Source organism: Ammospiza caudacuta, chromosome 35, assembly GCF_027887145.1.
Source record: "Ammospiza caudacuta isolate bAmmCau1 chromosome 35, bAmmCau1.pri, whole genome shotgun sequence".
Classification (NCBI taxonomy): domain Eukaryota; kingdom Metazoa; phylum Chordata; class Aves; order Passeriformes; family Passerellidae; genus Ammospiza; species Ammospiza caudacuta.
In genome coordinates this window covers 1,461,555-1,482,463 of record NC_080627.1, presented here as the reverse complement: position 1 = coordinate 1,482,463, position 20,909 = coordinate 1,461,555, and the positions used below count along the sequence as shown (strand labels likewise).

General features: G+C 57.4%; 2 protein-coding genes across 2 annotated transcripts in view; both read right to left on the bottom strand.

Moving 5' to 3' along the window:
- Window positions 1-20,909, bottom strand: part of LOC131570466 (zinc finger protein 850-like) — a 748,589-nt gene that overhangs the window by 10,050 nt on the left and 717,630 nt on the right. The window lies entirely within an intron of this gene.
- Window positions 1-20,909, bottom strand: part of SPTBN4 (spectrin beta, non-erythrocytic 4) — a 52,693-nt gene that overhangs the window by 8,250 nt on the left and 23,534 nt on the right. The window contains exons 18-30 of the mRNA XM_058822816.1: window positions 16,134-16,283; window positions 12,228-12,503; window positions 10,303-10,527; window positions 9,280-9,369; window positions 8,013-8,291; window positions 6,531-6,661; window positions 6,215-6,419; window positions 4,500-5,122; window positions 3,181-3,319; window positions 3,013-3,097; window positions 1,477-1,673; window positions 342-715; window positions 179-244 (exon numbers count right to left, since the gene is read on the bottom strand). Coding sequence (XP_058678799.1) covers window positions 179-244; window positions 342-715; window positions 1,477-1,673; window positions 3,013-3,097; window positions 3,181-3,319; window positions 4,500-5,122; window positions 6,215-6,419; window positions 6,531-6,661; window positions 8,013-8,291; window positions 9,280-9,369; window positions 10,303-10,527; window positions 12,228-12,503; window positions 16,134-16,283 — 2,840 coding nt within the window. The remainder of the gene's footprint in view (window positions 1-178; window positions 245-341; window positions 716-1,476; window positions 1,674-3,012; window positions 3,098-3,180; window positions 3,320-4,499; window positions 5,123-6,214; window positions 6,420-6,530; window positions 6,662-8,012; window positions 8,292-9,279; window positions 9,370-10,302; window positions 10,528-12,227; window positions 12,504-16,133; window positions 16,284-20,909) is intronic.

Genomic DNA, 20,909 nt, shown 5'->3' with positions numbered 1-20,909 from the left:
GGGGGGACACTCAGGGAGCTCCAGGGCTACGCTGAGGGGACAATGGGGCATCTCCAGGGGGACATGGAGGGAACACCGAGGGGAATCGAAAGGCCACCAAGAGGAATCCTCGGGGCCACCAAAGGGTCACCGAGGGGCCACCAAAGAGTCACCGAGGTGACCCCAAGGACTCACCGAAGCCGGCACGGGGCCACCCGCCTCCTTCTCCTGCAGCTGCTCCACGATGTCGGCCAGGGTGGCTTTGCTGCTGGAGGACATTTGGAGAGCGGGCTGGCATCACCTCAGCCCCGTCCCCTCCCCGCGGCGTCCCCGCCGCGTCCCCTCGGTGTCCCCGCGCTCACCCGCCGCCCTTGCCGTCGTGCCGCGGCGCCTCCGGCTCGCTGGACTCCTGCCGCTCCAGCCGGCGCTCCCGGCGCTCCCGGCGCCGCTCCGGCCGCGCCTCGCCCGGCTCCTCCGCCTTGGCGGCCGCCGGCGGCTCCGCGGTGACGGCGGTGACGGCGGCCGGAGGCGGCTCGGTGGCCGCCGCGTCGGTGACCGGCGTCTGGACGCGGTCCAGCTTGGGCTGGAGGCGCTCCGGCCGCAGCTCGTGCCGGACGTAGGCGACGCGCGGCTCCGGCCGCCGGGGCTCCGCGGCGCCCGGGGGCTCCCCCAGGAACTTGCGGGTGAGGAGCGGCGTGGGCGGCTGCTTGTTCTGCTCGGCCTTGAGCTTCTCGATCTGCGCCGCGCGGTGGGGATGGAGATGGAGATGGAGATGGGATGGAGATGAGATGGAGATGGGGATGGGATGGAGGTGATGGACATGGAGATGGAGATAGGATGGAGATGGAGGTGATGGAGATGGAGATTATGAAGATGGAGATGGGGATGAGATGGAGATGATGGAGATGAGATTGAGATGAGGATGGGGATGAGATGGAGATGATGGAGATGATGAAGATGGAGATGGGGATGAGATGGAGATGGTGGAGATGGGGATGGGGATGGGGATGAGATGGAGATGGGATGGAGGTGATGGAGATGGAGATAGGATGGAGATGGAGATGGAGATGATGGAGATGGGGATGAGATGGCAGGTGATGGAGATGGAGATTATGAAGATGGAGATGGGGACGAGATGGAGATGATGGAGATGGAGGTGTTGGAGATGGAGGTGATGGAGATGGAGGTGAGATGGAGAAAGAGATGATGAGATGGAGATGATAGAGATGGAGATGGAGACGTGATAGAGATGGGATGCAGATGGAGATGATGGAGATGGAGACAGAAATGATGTCAATGGAGATGATGGAGGTGAGATGGGGACAGGAATGGAGTCAGGGATGGGACAGGGATGAAGATGAAGATGGAGATGGAGATGAAGAGGACAAAGCCAGGCCACGGAAACCCCAACAGAGACAGGCATGGGATGAAGACCAAGGTCAGACGAGGAGACGGCTCTGCAGAGCCCCCAGCTGTCCCACCCCGCGGCGGCCGTACCGTGGTGAGGCGCCGCAGCGAGCTGAACCTCTCCTCCCAGGCGGCCGCCGCCTTGCGGAAGGCCTCGTGCCGCCGGATCAGCTGCTCCACCTCGTCCACGCTGCTGCCCAGCTCCTGGCTCTTGAGCAGCGGCTCCTGGGCCGTCAGCCACGCGTCGGCCACCACGGCCTCCTGCGCGAACTGGTGCACCTCGCGCACTGCCGGCACAGCCGGGGCCGCCGTCACCGCCGCGGCGTCGCCCCGGGGCTGGGCTCACCCATCGTCCGGTGGCCCTCATCATTTGATGTCACCCGTAGTCTGGTGTTCCCCGTAATTTCGTGTTCCCCATAATTTGGTGTTCCCCGTAATTTCGTGCTCCTCATAGTTTGGTGTTCCCCGTAATTACATGTTCCTCATAGTTTGGTGTTCCCCATAAATTGGTGATCCCCGTAATTTTGTTTTCCTCATAATCTGGTGTTCTCTGTAATCTGATGTTCCTCATAATTTGGTGATCCCCATAATTTAGTTTGGTGTTCCTCGTAATTTGGTGTTCTCCGTAGTTTGGTGTTCCCCATAATTTCGTGTTCCCCGTAATTTCATGTTTCTCATCATTTGGTGTTCCCCATAATTTCGTGTTCCTCATAATTTGGGATCCCCGTAATTTGATGTTCCTCATAATTTTGTGTTCCCCGTAATTTGATGTTCTTCATAATTTGGTGTTCCCCATAGTCTGGTGTTCCCCATAATTTAATTTGGTATTCCTCGTAGTTTGGTGTTCCCCATAATTTGGTGATCCCTGTAACTTGATGTTCCTCATAATTTGGTGATCCCCATAATTTTAATTTGGTGCTCCCCATAATTTGGTATTCTTCATAATTTGGTGTTCCCTGTAATTTTGTGTTCCTCATAATTTGGTGATCCCCATAATTTAATTCGGTGTTCCCCATAATTCTGTGTTCTTCATAATTTGGTGTCTCCCATATTTTGGTGTCCCCCATAATTTGGTGCTCCCCACAATTTGGTGCTCCCCACAATTTGGCGTTCCCCATAATTTCATGTTCCCCATAATTTGGTGATCCCCATAATTTAATTTGGTGCTCCCCATAATTTGATATTCTTCATAATTTGGTGTTCCCCGAAATTTTGTGTTCTTCACAATTTGGTGTTCCTCATAATTTAATGTTCCTCATAATTTGATGTTCCTCATAATTTGGTGTTCCCCATAATTTCGTGTTCCTCATAATTTGGTGTTCCCCATAATTTCATGTTCCTCATAATTTGGTGTTCCCCATAATTTGATGTTCCTCATAATTTGGTGTCCTCCATAATTTAGTGTCCCCCATAATTTCATGCCCCCCATAACCTGCCGACTCCCACAAATTGACTCCCACCACCCAATGCCCACCCCAAGACCTGATGGTCCCCCCAACACCCAATGTCCACCCAAAACTTGGTGACCCCCCATAAACTGGTGTCCTCCACAACCCAAGACCCGGCGTCCCCCCAGCCCTCGACATCCCCCAGGAACCTTCTGCCATCCCCCCGGTGCCCACTCACTCTGCTGCAGCCACTCCCAGTGCTTGTCCCACTTGTCCGTCACCTCCTTCTTCTTGGCCAGCAGCTTCTCCATGTGGGATTTGATCTGCGGGGAGGGGGGGACGTGGCTCGGGACACCCCGCATGTCCCACCAGGGCCCCCTCCCCGCGTTGTCCACCCCCCGGGCACCTCGTCGGCCGCGGGGCTCTTGCTGAGGATGAGGGTCTTGCCCAGCTCCAGGCAGGTGGCCACGTTCTTGGCGCGCGCCTCCATCTCCGTCTTGAGGCTCTGGTGGTCGTTCATCAGCAGCTCCACCGAGGACACGTCCCTGGGGCGGGGATGGACACGGGTGGGGATGGAGGGGGGTCCTTGGTGGCTGGGAGGGGACAATGGCATGGGGAAGGGTGGGGGGTCCTCCTGATGGACCAGGACATGGTCCTTGGGCCCATGGTGGGACAGGACATGGACCCTCAGATGGACCAAGACACGGGACCTTGGGATGGACCAGGACGTGGTCCTTGGGCCCATGGTGGGCCAGGACCCAGATCCTTTGATGGAGCAGGACATGGGATCTTGGGATGGACCAGGATGTGGTCCTTGGGTCCATGGTGGAACAGGACCCAGATCCTCAGATGGAGCAGGACATGGGATGGTGGCACCATGAGAGACCAGGACATGTCTTTGGGTCTGTGATGGAACATGGACCCTCAGATGGACCAGGACATGGTCCTTTGGGTCCTTGGTGGGCCAGGACATGCTCCTTGGGTCATGGAACAGAACATGGACCCTCAGATGGAGCAGGTCATGGGATGGTGGCACCACGAGAGACCAGGACATGGTCGTTGGGTCTGCGATGGAACATGGACCCTCAGGTGGACCAGGACATGGTCCTTGGGTCCTTGGTGGAACAGGACTTGGTCCTTGGGTCCATGATAGACCAGGACATGAACCCTCAGATGGAGCAGGACATGGGATGGTGGCACCATGAGAGACCAGGACACGTCTTTGGGTCCGTGATGGAACATGGACCCTCAGATGGACCAGGACATGGTCCTTGGGTCCTTGGTGGGCCAGGACATGCTCCATGGGTCATGGAACAGAACATGGACCCTCAGATGGAGAAGGACATGGGATGGTGGCACCATGACGGACCAGGACATGCTCCTTGGGTCCGTGATGGAACATGGACCCTCAGATGGACCAGGACATGGATTCTTGGTAGGCCAGGACATGCTCCATGGGTCATGGAACAGAACATGGACCCTCAGATGGACCAGGACATGGGATGGTGGCACCATGACGGACCAGGACATGGTCCTTGGGTCCTTGGTGGGCCAGGACACGCTCCACGGGTCATGGAACAGAACATGGACCCTCAGATGGAGCAGGACATGGGATGGTGGCACCATGATGGACCAGGACACGTCTTTGGGTCTGCGATGGAACACGGACCCTCAGATGGACCAAGACCCAGAACCTCCTGGAGCACCACCCTCGCCCTCCCCTACCTGGGCTTCTCGCCGGCGCCCATCTGGTGGAGCACGCCGTCCATCCACGCCAGCAGGTCCCTGGCGGTGCCCACGAAGCGGATCTTGTCGGCCACGCCGGCCACGTGCAGCCGGCACTCCTCGCACGCCGCCAGCAGCTCCTTCCAGGCGCGCAGCACCTCCTGCTCGCGGCCCGCGATGGCCTCGGCGTTGTCGCCGGCGTAGAGCGTGCGCAGCTGCGCCGCGCCCTCCTGCAGCCGCCGCACCTGCGCCACCAGCACCTCCACGTCGTGCTCGAAGGCGCCCAGCGCCCGCTGCAGGGCGCCGGCCGAGCCCCGGCCCTCGCGCGCCGCCAGCTCCGGCAGCCGCCGCCGCTTCTCCTCGATCTGCCCCAGCAGCTCCTTGCAGTCGTTGAAGAACTTGTGCAGCTCGCGCGACGCCGCCAGCATCTGCGCGCGCGTCTCCATCAGCTCCAGCAGGTCGGCCCAGGCCTCGTTGACGCCGTCCTTCCACTCGGCGATGGTGGCGGCGTCCGCGTGGCCGTAGTCGATGAGCTCGTCCACCATCTGGTTGACGGCGGCGATGCGCTCCTGGCCCACGCTGCCCGTCTCGCTGGCGAACTCCAGGAACTTCTCCTGCAGCAGCTGAGGCGGCCCCGGCGTGGACGCGGGGCACGGGGTCAGCGGCGGGCAGGGCGTGGGACCACCAGGGTGGGGTGGGGTGGGGTGGGGTGGGGTGGGGGCAGGACCTCCAGACAGGGGCAGAGGGGATGGCCAGGACCACCAGGATAGGGCCAGGATGGTGCCAGGACCAGCAGGATGGGGTGAGGATGGTACCAGGACCACCAGGAAGGTGCCAGGACCACCAGGGTGGGGTGGGGTGGGGTGGGGTAGGGGTAGGACCTCCAGACAGGGGCAGAGGGGATGGCCAGGACCACCAGGATAGGGCCAGGATGGTGCCAGGACCACCAGCTGGGGAATGGAGGAGATGGCCAGGACCACCAGGGTGGGGTGGGGATGGTGCCAGGACCACCAGGACGGGGCCAGGACCACCAGGGTGGGGTGGGGATGGTGCCAGGACCACCAGGAAGGTGCCAGGACCACCAGGGTGGGGTGGGGATGGTGCCAGGACCACCAGGACAGGGCCAGGACCACCAGGGTGGGGTGGGGATGGTGCCAGGACCTCCAACCAGAAGAGAGAGGGGATGGCCAGGACGAGGATGGTGCCAGGAGCGGGAAGGTGTCAGGACCACCAGAATGGAGCAGGGACCACCACCAGGGGACAGAGGAGATGGTCAGGACCTCTAGGATGGTGCCAGGACCACCAGGATGGGGCAGGGATGGTGGCAGGACCCCCAGCCAGGAGACAGAGGGGGTGGCCAGGACCAGGATGGTGGTTGGTGGAGATTGGATGGAGATGGGATGGAGTTCGAGATGAATGGGGGGGAGATGGAGATGGGATGGAGATGAAGATGAATGGGGATGGAGATGGGGATGGAGATGGAGATGGGGATGGACATGGAGATGGGGATGCGCCCATCAGAAGGGTGCCAGGAACACCAGGGGACAGAGGAGATGGTCAGGACCTCTAGGATGGTGCCAGGACCACCAGGAAGGTGCCAGGGCCCAGCAAAGGCCCCCAAGACTCCTCACGACAGCACCACGAGCCACCACCAACTTCTCCACCCCACCCCAGCCCAGCCGTGACCGCGTCCACCAACCCCGTCCCGCCCTCACCGTGACGTGCTCGAAGTCCTGCCCCAGCTCGGGCGAGCCGGCCACCACCTCCTTCTCGGCGATCCAGTGCTCCAGCTCGTCCACCTCGCGGTTGAGCTGGTAGAGCCAGTACTGCTGCTCCAGCTTGACCTTGCGCTCCTCCACCAGGTCCTTCAGAGACACGTACAGCCGGTCAACCTGCGACTGCCGCCTGCTGACCTGTTCGCTGCGCAAGGACACCACGGCGCCGTCAGCCCCGGTGGGTGCCCGGGGGCGCCCGGGGGTGGGCGGGGCGTGGGCGGGGCGTGGGCGGGGCGTGGGCGGGGCGTGGGCGGACCTCTGTGGGTGGCCGAGCTCGAGGAGGGCGCGGCACTGGCGGGAGAGCTGGGCGATGGTCTCCTCGTAGTTCTCGATGGTTTGCTCGGTGAGGAGATGCTTCTTGAGGAGCTGCAGGGTGCTCTGCTCGTCCTGCGCGCCGTGCGGGGCGGTGGGGTTGGGTGTTGGCAGCAGCGATGGATGGGACCCAACTCAACCAGTGCAACCAACCCAACCCAACCCAACCCAACTCAAGCCAACAGAGCCAACAGAGCCAACCCCAACCAAGCAAGGCACTCAACCCAACCAACCCAACCACCCAACCCAACAAAAGCCAGTGAAACCCAACTCAATCAATCAACCCAAGCAACCAACCCAACCCAACCCAACCCAACAGAGCCAACCCCAACCAAGCAAGGCACTCAACTCAACCAACCCAACCAACCCAACCAACCCAACCACCCAAGCCAACAAAAGCCAGTGAAACCCAACTCAATCAATCAAACCAACCAACCCAACCCAACCCTACCAACCAACCCAACCTGTACAACCAACCCAACCACCCAACCCAACAGAGCCAGCTAAACCCAACTCAACCAACCAACCCAACTTGACTCAACCAGTGCAGTCAACCCAACCACCCGAGCCAAGAGAGCCAACCCAAACCAAGAAAGGTGCTCAACTCAACCCAACCCACCCAGCCCAACCCACCCAACCCACCCAACCCAACCAACCCAACCACCCAATTCCCTCCATTAAACCAAACCAACCCAACCAACCCAACCAACCCAACCCAACCACCCAACCCAACATAGCCAGCGTAAACCAAGCACAGCACTCAACCCAACCCAACCAACCAACCCAACCAACCCAACGAGTGCAACCAGCTCAACCACCCAACCTAGCCAGCCCAAACCAAGCCAGCTAAGCCAAACTCAATCAACCAACCCAACCCAACCACCCAATTAAACCAACCCAACCAATCCAACCCAACCCACCCAATTAAACCAACCCATCAAACTCACCCAATCCAACCAACCCAACCCAATCCAACCCAACCCAACCCAACCAACCCAACCAAACCCAACCCAACCAACCCAACCCAACCCAATCCAACCCAACCACCCAATTAAACCAACCCAACCCAACCAATCCAACCCAATCCAACCCAACCAACCCAACCCAACCAACCCAACCCAACCACCCAATTAAACCAACCCATCAAACTCACCCAACCCAACCCAACCAACCCAACCCAACCCATCAAACTCACCCAATCAACCCAACCCAACCCAACCCAACCACCCAATTAAACCAACCCAACCCAACCCAACCACCCAATTAAACCAACCCAACCCAACCCATCAAACTCACCCAACCAACCCAACCCAACCCAACCCAACCCAACCCATCCAGTTTACCCAACCCATCCCGTTCACCCAACCCAACCAACCACGCCGGCCCAACCACCGCCGCCGCCGCCGCCGCCCGGCCCGAGCCCCACCTTTCCCTTCTCCTCGTTCATCAGCAGCAGCTCCTGCTCGCCCAGCCACGACTCCACCTCGGCCACGTCGAAGTAGTACTGCTCCAGCTGGAAGGTGGCGTCCAGCGCCTGCTGCCGCCGCTCCGTCTGCTCCTGCAGCTCGGCCCAGAGCGCGCCCAGCCGCTCCAGGAGCCCCCGCACGCCCTCGGCCTCGGGGCTCTTGATGGACGCCACGGCGGCCGCGCGCTCCAGCACCTCGTCCACGCGCGGCCGGTGCACCTGGATCTCCCGGCGCAGGTTCTGAGGGTGCCGTGGGGTGCGGTGGGACGGAGGGCTCAGCGTGGGGTGGGGCCCTCCAGCTCCAGGACCACCAGGATGGCGCAAGGTCCCACCTTGGCCCCCAAACTCCACCCAAAAATGTGAGGAGCTGCCCCAACACCTCCCCGTGATCAGTTTTGGGGTCCCACCTTGCTCCCCACCACCCCAACCCCTCGTGGTGCATTTTGGGGTCCCACCTTGTTCCCCACCACCACAACCCCTCGTGGTGAACTTTGGGGTCCCACCTTGTTCCTCACCACCACAACCCCTTGTGGTGCATTTTGGGGTCCCACCTTGTTCCTCACCACCCCAACAGCTCGTGGTGAACTTTGGGGTCCCACCTTGTTCCTCACCACCACAACCCCTCGTGGTGAATTTTGGGGTCCCACCTTGCCCCCAAACCCCTCCCCAGAAGGTGAGGAACTGCCCCAACACCTCCCCATGATCAATTTTGGGGTCCCACCTTGGGTCCCAAACCCCTCCCCAGAAGGTGAGGAGCTGTCCCAACATCTCCCTGGCCCCAGGACCACCAGGATGGTGGATGGTCCCACCTTGGTCCCCAAACTCCACCCAAAAATGTGAGGAGCTGCCCCAACATCTCCCCATGATCAGTTTTGGGTTCCAACATTGTTCCTCACCACGCCAACCCTTCATGATTAATTTTGGAGTCCCACCTTGGCCCCCAAACCCCACCCAAGAAGGTGAGGAGCTGCCCCAACACCTCCCCATGGTCAATTTTGGGGTCCCACCTTGCCCCCAAACCCACCCTTGACCCCATAACCCCAATGAGAGGATGAGGAGCTGCCCCAACATCTCCCCACCACCCCAACCCCTCGTGGCAAATTTTGGGGTCCCACCTTGGCCCCCAAGCATCTCCCCAGAGGGTGAGGAGCTGACCCAACACCTCCCCAACATCTCGTGGTGGATTTTGGGGTCCCACCACGACCCCAGACGCCGCGCGGGCGCTGACCTGGTTCTTCTTGATGAACTGCTGGACGGTTTGGAGGTTGGTGCCGTGGTCCTTGAGCATGGCCAAGGGCAGGCGGTCCTGGACCCACATCTGGGACAGGGGTGGAGCTCGGTGTCATCGCTGTCCCACATCCCACCCCACCCCATCCCCATTTCCGTGTTCACCTCCGTCACATCCCCGTATTCATCTCATCTTCAACCCATCTCCATCTCCATCATCTCCATCTCATCTCCACCCCCATCCATCTTCATCTCTATCCCATCTCCATCTCCCCCCATTCATCTTGAACTCCATCCCATCTCCATCCAATCTCCTCCATCTTCACCCCATCTTCATCTCCATTATCTGCATCCCAATCCATCTTCATCTCCATCCCAATCTCCATCTCCATCTCCATCTCCATCTCCATCTCCATCTCCATCTCCATCCCATCTCCATCCCATCTCCATCTCTATCTCATCTTCATCTCCATCCCATCTCCATCCCCATCCATCTTCATCTTCATTCCATCTCCACCCCACTCACCTAAAACTGTCCCATCTCTTTCTCCATCTTCACTCCCATCTCCATCATCTCCATCTCCATCCTATCTCTATCTCATCTCCATCCCATCTCCACCCCCTTCACCTAAAACTTCATTCCATCTCCATCTCATCTCCACCCCTTTCACCTAAAACTTCATCCCATCTCCTTCTCCATCTCCATCCCATCTTCATCATCTCCATCTCCATTCTATCTCCATCTCCATCTCCATCCCATCTCCACCCCCTTCACCTAAAACTGTCCCATCTCCTTCTCCATCTCCATCCCATGTTCATCATCTCCATCTCCATCCTATCTCCATCTCCATCCCATCTCCACCCCCTTCACCTAAAACTCCATCCTATCTCCATCGCATCTCCATCTCCATCCCATCTCCACCCCATTCACCTAAAACTTCATTCCATCTCCGTCATCTCCATCCCATCTCCATCATCTCCACCCGATCCCACCCCGCCCCACCCCACCCCACGCCATACTCACCACCTCGTCCTCCAGCTCGTGGCTGACCTGGTGGACCTCCTTGGAGGCCAGCAGGATCCTGCGGCGCTCCTTGAGGGGCTCAATGAGGCGCACGATGCGCGTCCCCACCGCGCTCTGCCGCTCGCCCACCGCCTCGCGCCCGGCCGCCTGCGCCGGCAGCGCCGCCGCCTGCGCCTGCAGCTCGCCCACCTCCTGCGACCACTGCTCCACCTGCGACTCCATGGTCTGCGCGACACGGGGACGTGGAGGCCGCCGTGGCCGGGGTGGGACCGACAGCGCCCAGAGCTCCTCCCAAAAAACGTCCCAGCCCCAAAGTGTGGTGGCCTTGTAATTTGGTGTGCACCGTAAGCTGGTGGCACCCCCTAGAACTTGGTGTCCACCATAACCTCCCATAATGTGGTGTCCACCACAATCTGGTGTCCCCCATAACCTGATGTCAGCCTCCATAACGTGGTGTCCCTCGTAATGTGGTGTCCACCATAACCTGGTGGCACCTCCCGTAACTTGGTGTCCACCATAACCTGGTGTCAACCCCCCATAACTTGGTGTCCACCATAACCTGGTGTCACCCCCCATAACTTGGTGTCCACCATAACCTGGTGGCACCCCCATAACTTGGTGTCCACCATAACCTGGTGTCACCCCCCATAACTTGGTGTCCACCATAACCTGGTGTCACCCCCATAACTTGGTGTCCCTCATAATGTGGTGCCCACCATAACCTGATGTCAGCCTCCATAATGTGGTGTCACCCCCATAACATGGTGTTCCCCATAATGGGGTGTCCACCATACCTTGGTGTCACCCCTCCATAATGGGGTGTCCACCACAATCTGGTGTCCACCATAACGTGATGTCACCCCTCCATAATGTGGTGTCACCTCCACAATCTGGTGTCCACCATAATCTAGTGTCACCGCTCCATAAAGTGGTGTCCTCTATAGCTTGGTGTCCACCATAATCTGGTGTCACCCCCAAAAATACGGTGTTTGTCATAATGTGGTGCCCACCATAACCTGGTGTCCCTCCATAGCCTGGTGTCCCAACACCACCCAAAATCCACCCAAGGCCCGGTGTCCCCCCAGGGTCTGGGTCCCCCCATGTCCAGCTGTCCCCATGTCCATCTGTCCCCATGTCCTGCTGTCCCCACGTCCATCCGTCCCCATGTCCATCTGTCCCCATCCCTGCTGTCCGTCTGTCCCCATGTCCATCTGTCCCCATCCCTGCTGTCCCCACGCACCTGCAGCTGGTGGAGCTGCCGGCTGACGCTGCGCAGGTCGGAGCTGCCGGCGCCTCTGACACTCTCCATCTGTCCCCATCCCTGCTGTCCATCTGTCCCCACGTCCATCTGTCCCCATCCCTGCTGTCTGTCTGTCCCCATCCCTGCTGTCCATCTGTCCCCATCCCTGCTGTCCGTCTGTCCCCATGTCCATCTGTCCCCATATCCATCTGTCCCCATCCCTGCTGTCCATCTGTCCCCATCCCTGCTGTCCATCTGTCCCCATGTCCATGCTGTCCCCATGTCCATCTGTCCCCACGTCCATCTGTCCCCATCCCTGCTGTCCATCTGTCCCCGTCCCCATGTCCATCTGTCCCCATATCCATCTGTCCCCATCCCTGCTGTCCATCTGTCCCCATGTCCATCTGTCCCCACGTCCATCTGTCCCCATCCCTGCTGTCCATCTGTCCCCATGTCCATCTGTCCCCACGTCCATCTGTCCCCATCCCTGCTGTCCGTCTGTCCCCATGTCCATCTGTCCCCACGTCCATCTGTCCCCATCCCTGCTGTCCATCTGTCCCCATGTCCATCTGTCCGTCTGTCCCCACGTCCGTCTGTCCCCATCCCCGCTGTCCGCCTGTCCCCATGTCCATCTGTCCCCACGTCCGTCTGTCCCCATCCCCGCTGTCCGCCTGTCCCCACGCACCTGCAGCCGTTGGAGCTGCCGGCTGACGCTGCGCAGGTCGGAGCCGCCGCCGCCGCCGCCTCCGACGCTCTCGAGCTGCTCCTCGAGCCGGCCCAGCCGCGCCTCCACGTCGGCGAAGCTCCGCGCCAGGCGCTCGGCGGCCGCCGCCTCGGCCAAGCGCCGGCTCCGCGCCTGGCTGGAGCTCTCCAGCTCCTGCCAGCAGCGCCGCAGCTCCTCCAGCTGCCGCCGCACGGCCCCGCTCAGCTCCGGCTTGGCCTGCACCAGCTCCTCGCCCTCCTGCGGGTGGGCACGGGGTGAGCAGGGGGGCACCCCAAAACTGATCTCGAGGGGTTGGGCAGATGTTGGGGGAGCTCCTCATGTTCTGGGGAGGGGTTTGGGGGCAAGGTGGGACCCCAAAACTGATCTCGAGGGGTTGGGACGGCGGGGAGCAAGGGGGCACCCCAAAACTGATCTCGAGGGGTTGGGGAGATGTTGGGGGAGCTCCTCATGTTCTGGGGAGGGGTTTGGGGGCAAGGGGGGGACCCCAAAACTGATCTCGAGGGGTTGGGGTGGCGGGGAGCAAGGCGGGACCCCAAAATTCATCACAAATGGTCGGGGAGATGCTGGGGCAGCTCCTCAACTTCTGGGGTGAGGTGGGACCCCAAAATTCATCACAAATGGTCGGGGAGATGTTGGGGCAGCTCCTCATGTTCTGGGGAGGGGTTTGGGGGCAAGGGGGGACCCCAAAACTGATCTCGAGGGGTTGGGGTGGCGGGGAGCAAGGCGGGACCCCAAAATTCATCACAAATGGTCGGGGAGATGCTGGGAGAGCTTCTCGCCTTCCTGGAGGTGGATTTGGGGTGAGGTGGGACCCCAACATTGATCTCGAGGGGTGGGGGAGATGTTGGGGGAGATCCTCACATTCTGGGGAGGGGTTTGGGGTGAGGTGGGACCCCAAAATTCCTCATGAGGGGTTGGGGAGATGTTGGGGCAGCTCCTCACCTTCTGGGGAGGGGTTTGGGGGCAAGGTGGGACCCCAAAATTCATCACAAATGGTTGGGGAGATGTTTGGGTAAATCCTCTCCTTCCTGGGATGGGGTTTGGGGTCAAGATGGGGTTTAGGAGCAAGGTGGGACCTCCAAATTCATCTCGAGGGGTTGGGGAGATGTTTGGGGCAGCTCCTCACATTCTGGGGTGGGGTTTGGGGGCAAGGTGGGACCCCAAAATTCATCATGAGGGGTTGGGGAGATGGTTGGGGCAGCTCCTCACATTCTGGGGTGGGGTTTGGGGGCAAGGTGGGACCCCAAAATTCATCATGAGGGGTTGGGGAGATGGTTGGGGCAGCTCCTCACATTCTGGGGTGGTTTGGGGGCAAGGTGGGACCCCAAAATTCATCTCGAGGGGCTGGGGAGATGTTGGGGCAGCTCCTCAATTTCTGGGGTGAGGTGGGACCCCAAAATTCATCACAAATGGTCGGGGAGATGTTGGGGCAGCTCCTCAACTTCTGGGGTGAGGTGGGACCCCAACATTGATCTCGAGGGGTTGGGGAGATGTTGGGGGATCTCCTCATGTTCTAGGGTGGTTTGGGGCCAAGGTGGGACCCCAACATTGATCTCGAGAGGTGGGGGAGAGGTTGGAGCTGCTCCACACCTTCTCGGGTGGGGTTTAGGGCAAGGTGGGACCCCAAAATTCACCATGAGGAGCTGGGGAGGTGTTGGGGCAGCTCCTCATCTTCTCATGGGGGTTACGGGGTCAAGGTGGGACCCCAAAATTCATCCCGGGGTGGTGGGGAGCGAGGTGGGACCCCAAAACCGATCACGGGAGATGCTGGGGGAGCTCCTCACGGTCTGGGGTGGGGTTTGGAGCGAGGTGGGACCCCAAAATTGACCACGGGGGGGGGACACTGAGGGGACACTGAGGGGACAATGAGGGGACACTGAGGGGACACTGAGGGGACATTGAGGGGACAATGAGGGGACAATGAGGGGACACTGAGGGGACAGTGAGGGGACACTGGGGGGACACTGAGGGGACACTGAGGGGACAATGAGGGGACACTGAGGGGACACTGAGGGGACATTGAGGGGACAATGAGGGGACAATGAGGGGACACTGAGGGGACATTGAGGGGACACTGAGGGGACACTGAGGGGACATTGAGGGGACAATGAGGGGACACTGAGGGGACAATGAGGGGACACTGGGGGGACACTGAGAGGACACTGAGGGGACACTGAGGGGACAATGAGGGGACACTGAGGGGACACTGGGGGGACACTGGGGGGACAATGAGGGGACACTGAGGGGACATTGAGGGGACAATGAGGGGACACTGAGGGGACAATGAGGGGACACTGGGGGGACACTGGGGGGACACTGAGGGGACAATGAGGGGACAATGAGGGGTCACTGAGGGGACATTGAGGGGACAATGAGGGGACAGTGAGGGGACACTGGGGGGACACTGGGGGGACAATGAGGGGACACAAAGGGACAGTTTGGGGGGAGGTGACACACGGGGGGGGGGGGACACACAGGGGACACACAGGGGGTGACACGGGGTGAGTGGGACACACGGGGGGTGACGTGACATGGGGGAGGTGACACAGAGCAGGTGACACGGGGAGGGGACATTGGGGGGGACACACAGGGGATGGCACAGGGGAGGGGACACGGGGCAGGTGACACGGGGAGGGGACACGCGGGGGAGTGACACACAGGGGGGTGACACGGCTTGGGGACACTCGGGGGACACACGGGGGGAGTGACATGATTGGGGGGGACACACAGGGGGGTGACACAAGGCAGAGGTGACACGGGGGAGGTGACACGGGGAGGACCCACAGAGGGGACACCACGGGGGGGGGTGACACGGGTTGGGGACACTCGGGTGACACACGGCTGTGGGTGACACACACGGGGGGGGGGGGTGACACGAGGGGGAGGCGACACCACTTGTGGCCGATGGCGGGGGGGGGGGAGGGGGTGGTGACGCCCCTTGGTGACCGCAGCGCCGACCGGACCCAACCAAAATCTGTGGGGGGGGGGGGTCGGGAGAAGGCGGGAGGGGGCGGGACGCGCGCGTGGGGGCGGGGCGTGGAGGAAGGGGGCGGGGCGTGCAGGAAGGGGGCGGGGCGTGCAGGAAGGGGGCGGGGTTATCAGGAGGGGGCTGGGTTATCAGGAGGGGGGCGGGGCGTGCAGGAAGGGGGCGGGGCGTGCAGGAGGGGGGCTGGGTTATCAGGAGGGGGCTGGGTTATCAGGAGGGGGGCTGGGTTATCAGGAGAGGGGCTGGGTTATCAGGAGGGGGGGCTGGGTTATCAGGAGGGGGCTGGGTTATCAGGAGAGGGGCTGGGTTATCAGGAGGGGGGGGGCTGGGTTATCAGGAGGGGGGGCTGGGTTATCAGGAGGGGGGCTGGGTTATCAGGAGGGGGGGGCTGGGTTATCAGGAGGGGGGCGGGGCGTGCAGGAAGGGGGCGGGGCGTGCAGGAAGGGGGGCTGGGTTATCAGGAGGGGGGGCTGGGTTATCAGGGAGGGGGGGGCTGGGTTATCAGGAGGGGGGGCTGGGTTATCAGGAGGGGGGCTGGGTTATCAGGAGGGGGGGCTGGGTTATCAGGAGGGGGGCTGGGTTATCAGGAGGGGGGGCTGGGTTATCAGGAGGGGGGCTGGGTTATCAGGAGAGGGGGGGCTGGGTTATCAGGAGGGGGGGGCGGGGCGTGCAGGAGGGGGGCTCAGGAAGGGGGCTGGGTTATCAGGAGGGGGGGCTGGGTTATCAGGAGGTGGGGCTGGGTTATCAGGAGGGGGGGGCTGGGTTATCAGGAGGGGGGGGGCGGGGCAGCGCGCCAGCATCACCCTCCCCCCCTCCCCCTCCCCCTCCCCCTCCCCCTCCCCCTCCCCCTCCCCTCCCCTCCCCCCCCAGCGCCACGGAACCTTCTCGATCCTGCGGAGCCACTCGCGGTTCTGCGCCAGCTCGGCCAGGAACGCGGGGTGCTGCAGCCACGGCTTGGGGGGCGCCCGCGGGGGGGGGTCCCGCGAGGGGTCCGCGGCCATCAGCGCCTTCTCGCGGGCCCACGCATCCAGCTGCGGGGGGAGCGCCACCGTGGGGGGGGGGGTGGAGAGGGGGGACCCCCCCCTTGGTGCCCCCCGAAAAATAAAAAAATAAAAAAAAAAAAAAAAAAATCCCAAATAAAAATTAAAAAAAAAAAAAAAAAATCGGGAGGAGCTTCCTGGGGTTTTTTTTCCTTAAAAAAATGAAAATATTGCGTCCCTCTCCCCTTAAAAAAAATTAATTCAGGGTTGTTGTTAAAAATTAAAAAATAAAAAAAATATCCCAACCAAAAATTAAAATAAAAAAAAAATCGGCGGGAGCTTCCTGGGTTTTTTTTCCTTAAAAAAATGAAAATGTTGTGTCCTCCCCGCCCTTAAAAAAAAAATAAAAATAATTCAGGGTTAAAAATTAAAATGTTAATTTTTTTAAAAAAATTTTAATGTTAAAAATTAAAAAAAAAAAAAAAAAATCTCGCCCAACAAGAAAAAAAAAATATCGGGAGGAGCTTGTTCTTTAAAAAAAAATTAAAAAACTAAAAAATAATAGTTCAGGGGTTTCCTCTTATTCTCAAAAAAAAAAATCTAAATAAATTTCCTCCCCCCTCAAAAAAAAAAAAAAATTGAGGGGTCTCCTGGTTTTCCTATTAAAAAAATCAAAATGTTTTCCCCTCCTAAAAAAAAAAATAATTCAGGGGTCTTTCTCCTAAAATAATCTAAATAAATTCCCCCTCGAATAAAAAATAATTCAAGGGTCTCCTCTTTTATTCGTAAAATAAATCTAAATAAATTCTTCCCCCCCCAAAAATATTGTTCATTTTTTTTTCTTAAAAAAAAAATCTAAATAAATTCTCCCCTCTCCAAAAAAATAATTCAGGGCTCTCCTCTTTTATTCTTAAAAGAAATCTAAATTAATTCTCCCCCCTCCAAAAAAGAATAATTCAGGGGCCTTTCTTTCTTAAAATAATCTAAATAAATTCCCCCTCCTCCAAAAAAAGAAAAATCAGGCAAATTCGCTTTTTTTCTTAAAAATAACTAAATATTCCCCCTCCCAAAAAAAAAAATCGGGAGTTGCTTCCCCTCTTTTTCCCCCCCAAAAAAATAAAATCAGGAGAAATCCCCACTTTTTTTTTCCTAAAAAATAAAATAAATTAGAAGCCCCCTCCTCTTGTTATAAAAAGAAAAAAAAAAAATCAACTCCCCCCACTCTGTTTTTCTTCTTTTTTGCCCCAAAAATTGCAGAGGGGAAGGGGGAGAGGAACCCCCAGATTTAAAAAAAAATAAATAAATAAAAAAGGGGAGAGGAGCCCCCCAAAAAATCCCAAAAACAGGCGAGGGGACCCCCAAAATAACCCCAAAAATAGAGAAGCAGACCCCGAAAATAATCCCAAAAATAGAGAGGGAGACCCCAAAATAAACACAAAAAACAAATCCCAAAAATAGGCGAGGGGACCCCTAAAATAATCCCAAAAATAGAGAAGGAGACCCCGAAAATAATCCCCCCAAAAAAATCTCAAAAATAGAGAAGAAGACCCCAAAATAATCTCAAAACACAAATCCCAAAAATAGGCGAGGGGACCCCTAAAATAACCCCAAAAATAGAGAAGGAGACCCCCAAAATAATCCCCCCAAAAATCCCAGAATTAGCTGAGAGGACCCTCAAAAAAATCCCAAAAATTAGCGAGGAGACCCCCCCCAAAATAATCCCAAAAATAGAGGAGGAGACCCCAAAAATAATCCCAAAAACAGGCGAGGGGACCCCAAAAATAATCCCAAAAACAGGCGAGGGGATCCCTAAAATAATCCCAAAAATAGAGAAAGAGACCCCCAAAATAACCCCAAAAATAGAGAAAGAGACCCCCAAAATAATCCCAAAAATAGAGAAGGAGACCCCCAAAATAATCCCAAAAATAGAGAAAGAGACCCCCAAAATAACCCCAAAAATAGAGAAAGAGACCCCCAAAATAATCCCAAAAATAGAGAAGGAGACCCCCAAAATAATCCCAAAATAGAGGAGGAGACCCCCAAAATAATCCCAAAAATAGAGGAGGAGACCCCCAAAATAATTCCAAAAATAGAGGAGGAGACCCCTAAAATAACCCCCAGAAATAGAGGAGGAGACCCCCAAAATAACCCCAAAAATAGAGGAGGAGACCCCCAAAACAACCCCCAAAAAAATCCCAAAACAGCCGCGCCCCCTCCCCCCCTTCCCGAAACAAATCAAAAACGGGAACGGGCGCGAGCGGCCCCCTCCCCCTCCCCCTTTTTCCCCGAAAAGCGGCGGATTTGGGGTCGGGAGGGCGGGGGGAGGGGGTGAGGATGAGGATGGAGGAGGGGGAGGAGGAGGAGGAGGAGGGAGGGGGTGAGGATGAAGATGGAGGAGGGAGGAGGAGGAGGAGGGGACGGGGATGATGGAGGATGAAGGAGGATGAGGATGAGGATGAGGGCGGTGGAGAGGAAGGCTCCGGAGGCTGCGGGAGGAGGCCGCGGAGGGTGAGGAGGAGGATGAGGAGGGTGAGGATGAAGAGGCCGCCGCCGCTCCCGGCCGTGATGCAGCAGATCCCGGGCGGAGCGGAGCGGAGCGAGCGCCGGATGAGCCCGAGGAGATCCGGCCAAAAAATCCCCGCGGCGGCGGGGGAAGCGGCACCGAGCCCGGAATGCCCCAAATCCGCCCCGAATCACCCCAAAATCCACACGAAATCACCCCAAAATCACCCCCAAAGCCGTCCCAAATACACCCCCGAGATCCCCACAAAATTCACCCAAAATACCCAGAAAATCACCCCGAATTCACCCCCAAATCCACCTCAAATTCATCCCAAATCCACCCCGAAATTAACCCCAAATCCACCCCCAAAATCCCCATAAAATCCACCCCAAATCCACCCCAAAATTACCCCAAGATTCACCCCAAATCCACCCCAAAATGACCCCAAAATTCACCCCAAATCCACCCCAAAATGACCCCAAAATTCACCCCAAATCCAACCCAAAATTACCCCCAAGGCCATCCCAAATATCCCCACAAAATCCACCCCAAAATCACCCCAAATTCACCCCAAAATCACCCCCAAAGCCATCCCAAATATCCCTACAAAACCCACCCCAAATATCCCCACAAAATCCACCCCAAATCCATCCTAAATCACCCCAAAATTCACTCCAAATCCATCCCAAATTCACCTCAAAATCACCCCAAAATTCACTCCAAATCCACCCCCAAGAACCCCACAAAATTCACCAAAAATCCCCACAAAATCCACCCCAAATCCATCCCGAAATTCACCCCAAATCCATCCAAAATCCACCCCAAATTCACCCACAAAATCCACCCCAAATCCCCCTAAATTCACCCTAAAATTCACCCCAAATCCCCCTAAATTCACCCCAAATCCACCCCAAATCACCCCAAAATCCACCCCCAAAAACCTCCCGAATTCCACCCAAAATCACCCCCAAAATCACCCCAAGTTCACCCCATATCCACCCCAAAATCGTCTCAAAATCCATCCCAAAAATCACCCCCAAATCCACCCCAAATTTGCCTCAAAATTCACCCCAAAAGTATTCTAAAATCACCCCAAAATCCACCCCAAAATCCCCAAAACACCCCAAAATCTGCCTCAAATCCACGCAAAATCCATCCCCAAAATCCCCCCAAATTCCATCCCGAAATCACCCCAAAATCCTCCACAAATCCATCCTAAATGTGCCCCGAAATCCCCCCAAATTCACGCCAAAATTCACCCCAAATCCCCCCCAAATTTACCCCAAAATCCACTCCAAATTGACCCCAAAATCCCCCCTAAATTCCACCCCAAACTTCACCCCAAAATTCACCCCTAAATCACCACAAATCCCCCTGTGAATCCCCCAAATTCACCCCAAAATCCACCCCAAAATCCCCACAAAACATCCCAAAATCACCCCGAAATCCCCCCAAATCCACTCCAAAATTCACCCCAAATCCCCCCAAAATTCACCCCTAATCCCCCCCAAAACTGACCCCACATCACTCCAAAACCACCCCAAAATCCATCCCAAAAATCACCCCAAACTTCACCCCAATAATTCACCCCAAAATCCCCCACGGATCCATCCTAAATCTGCCCCGAAATCCCCCCAAATTCACCCCAAATCACCCCAAAATTCACCCCAAAAATTGACCCCAAATCCACCCCGAATTCACGCCAGAATTGACCCCAAATCCATCCCAAAATTGACTCCAAATCCACTCCAAAACCACCCAAAATCCTCCCTAAATTCCACCCCAAAATTCACCCCAAAATCACCTCGAGATCCCCCACGGATCCATCCTAAATCTGCCCCGAAATCCCCCCAAATTCACCCCAGAATTCACCCCAAATCCCACCCTAAAACTGACCCTGAATTCACCCCAAAATTCACCCCAAAGTCTACCCCAAAATTTACCCCAAATCCCCCTAAATTCACCCCAAAATTCACCCCCAAATCCCCCTAAATTCACCCCAAAATTCACCCCAAATCCACCCCAAATCACTCCAAAATCCACCCCAAAAATTCACCCCAAAATCACCCCAAAATCCATCCCAAATCACCCCAAAATCCCCCGAATTCACCCCAAAATCCCCCGAATTCACCCCAAAATCCCCCGAATTCACCCCAAATCCCACCCTAAAACTG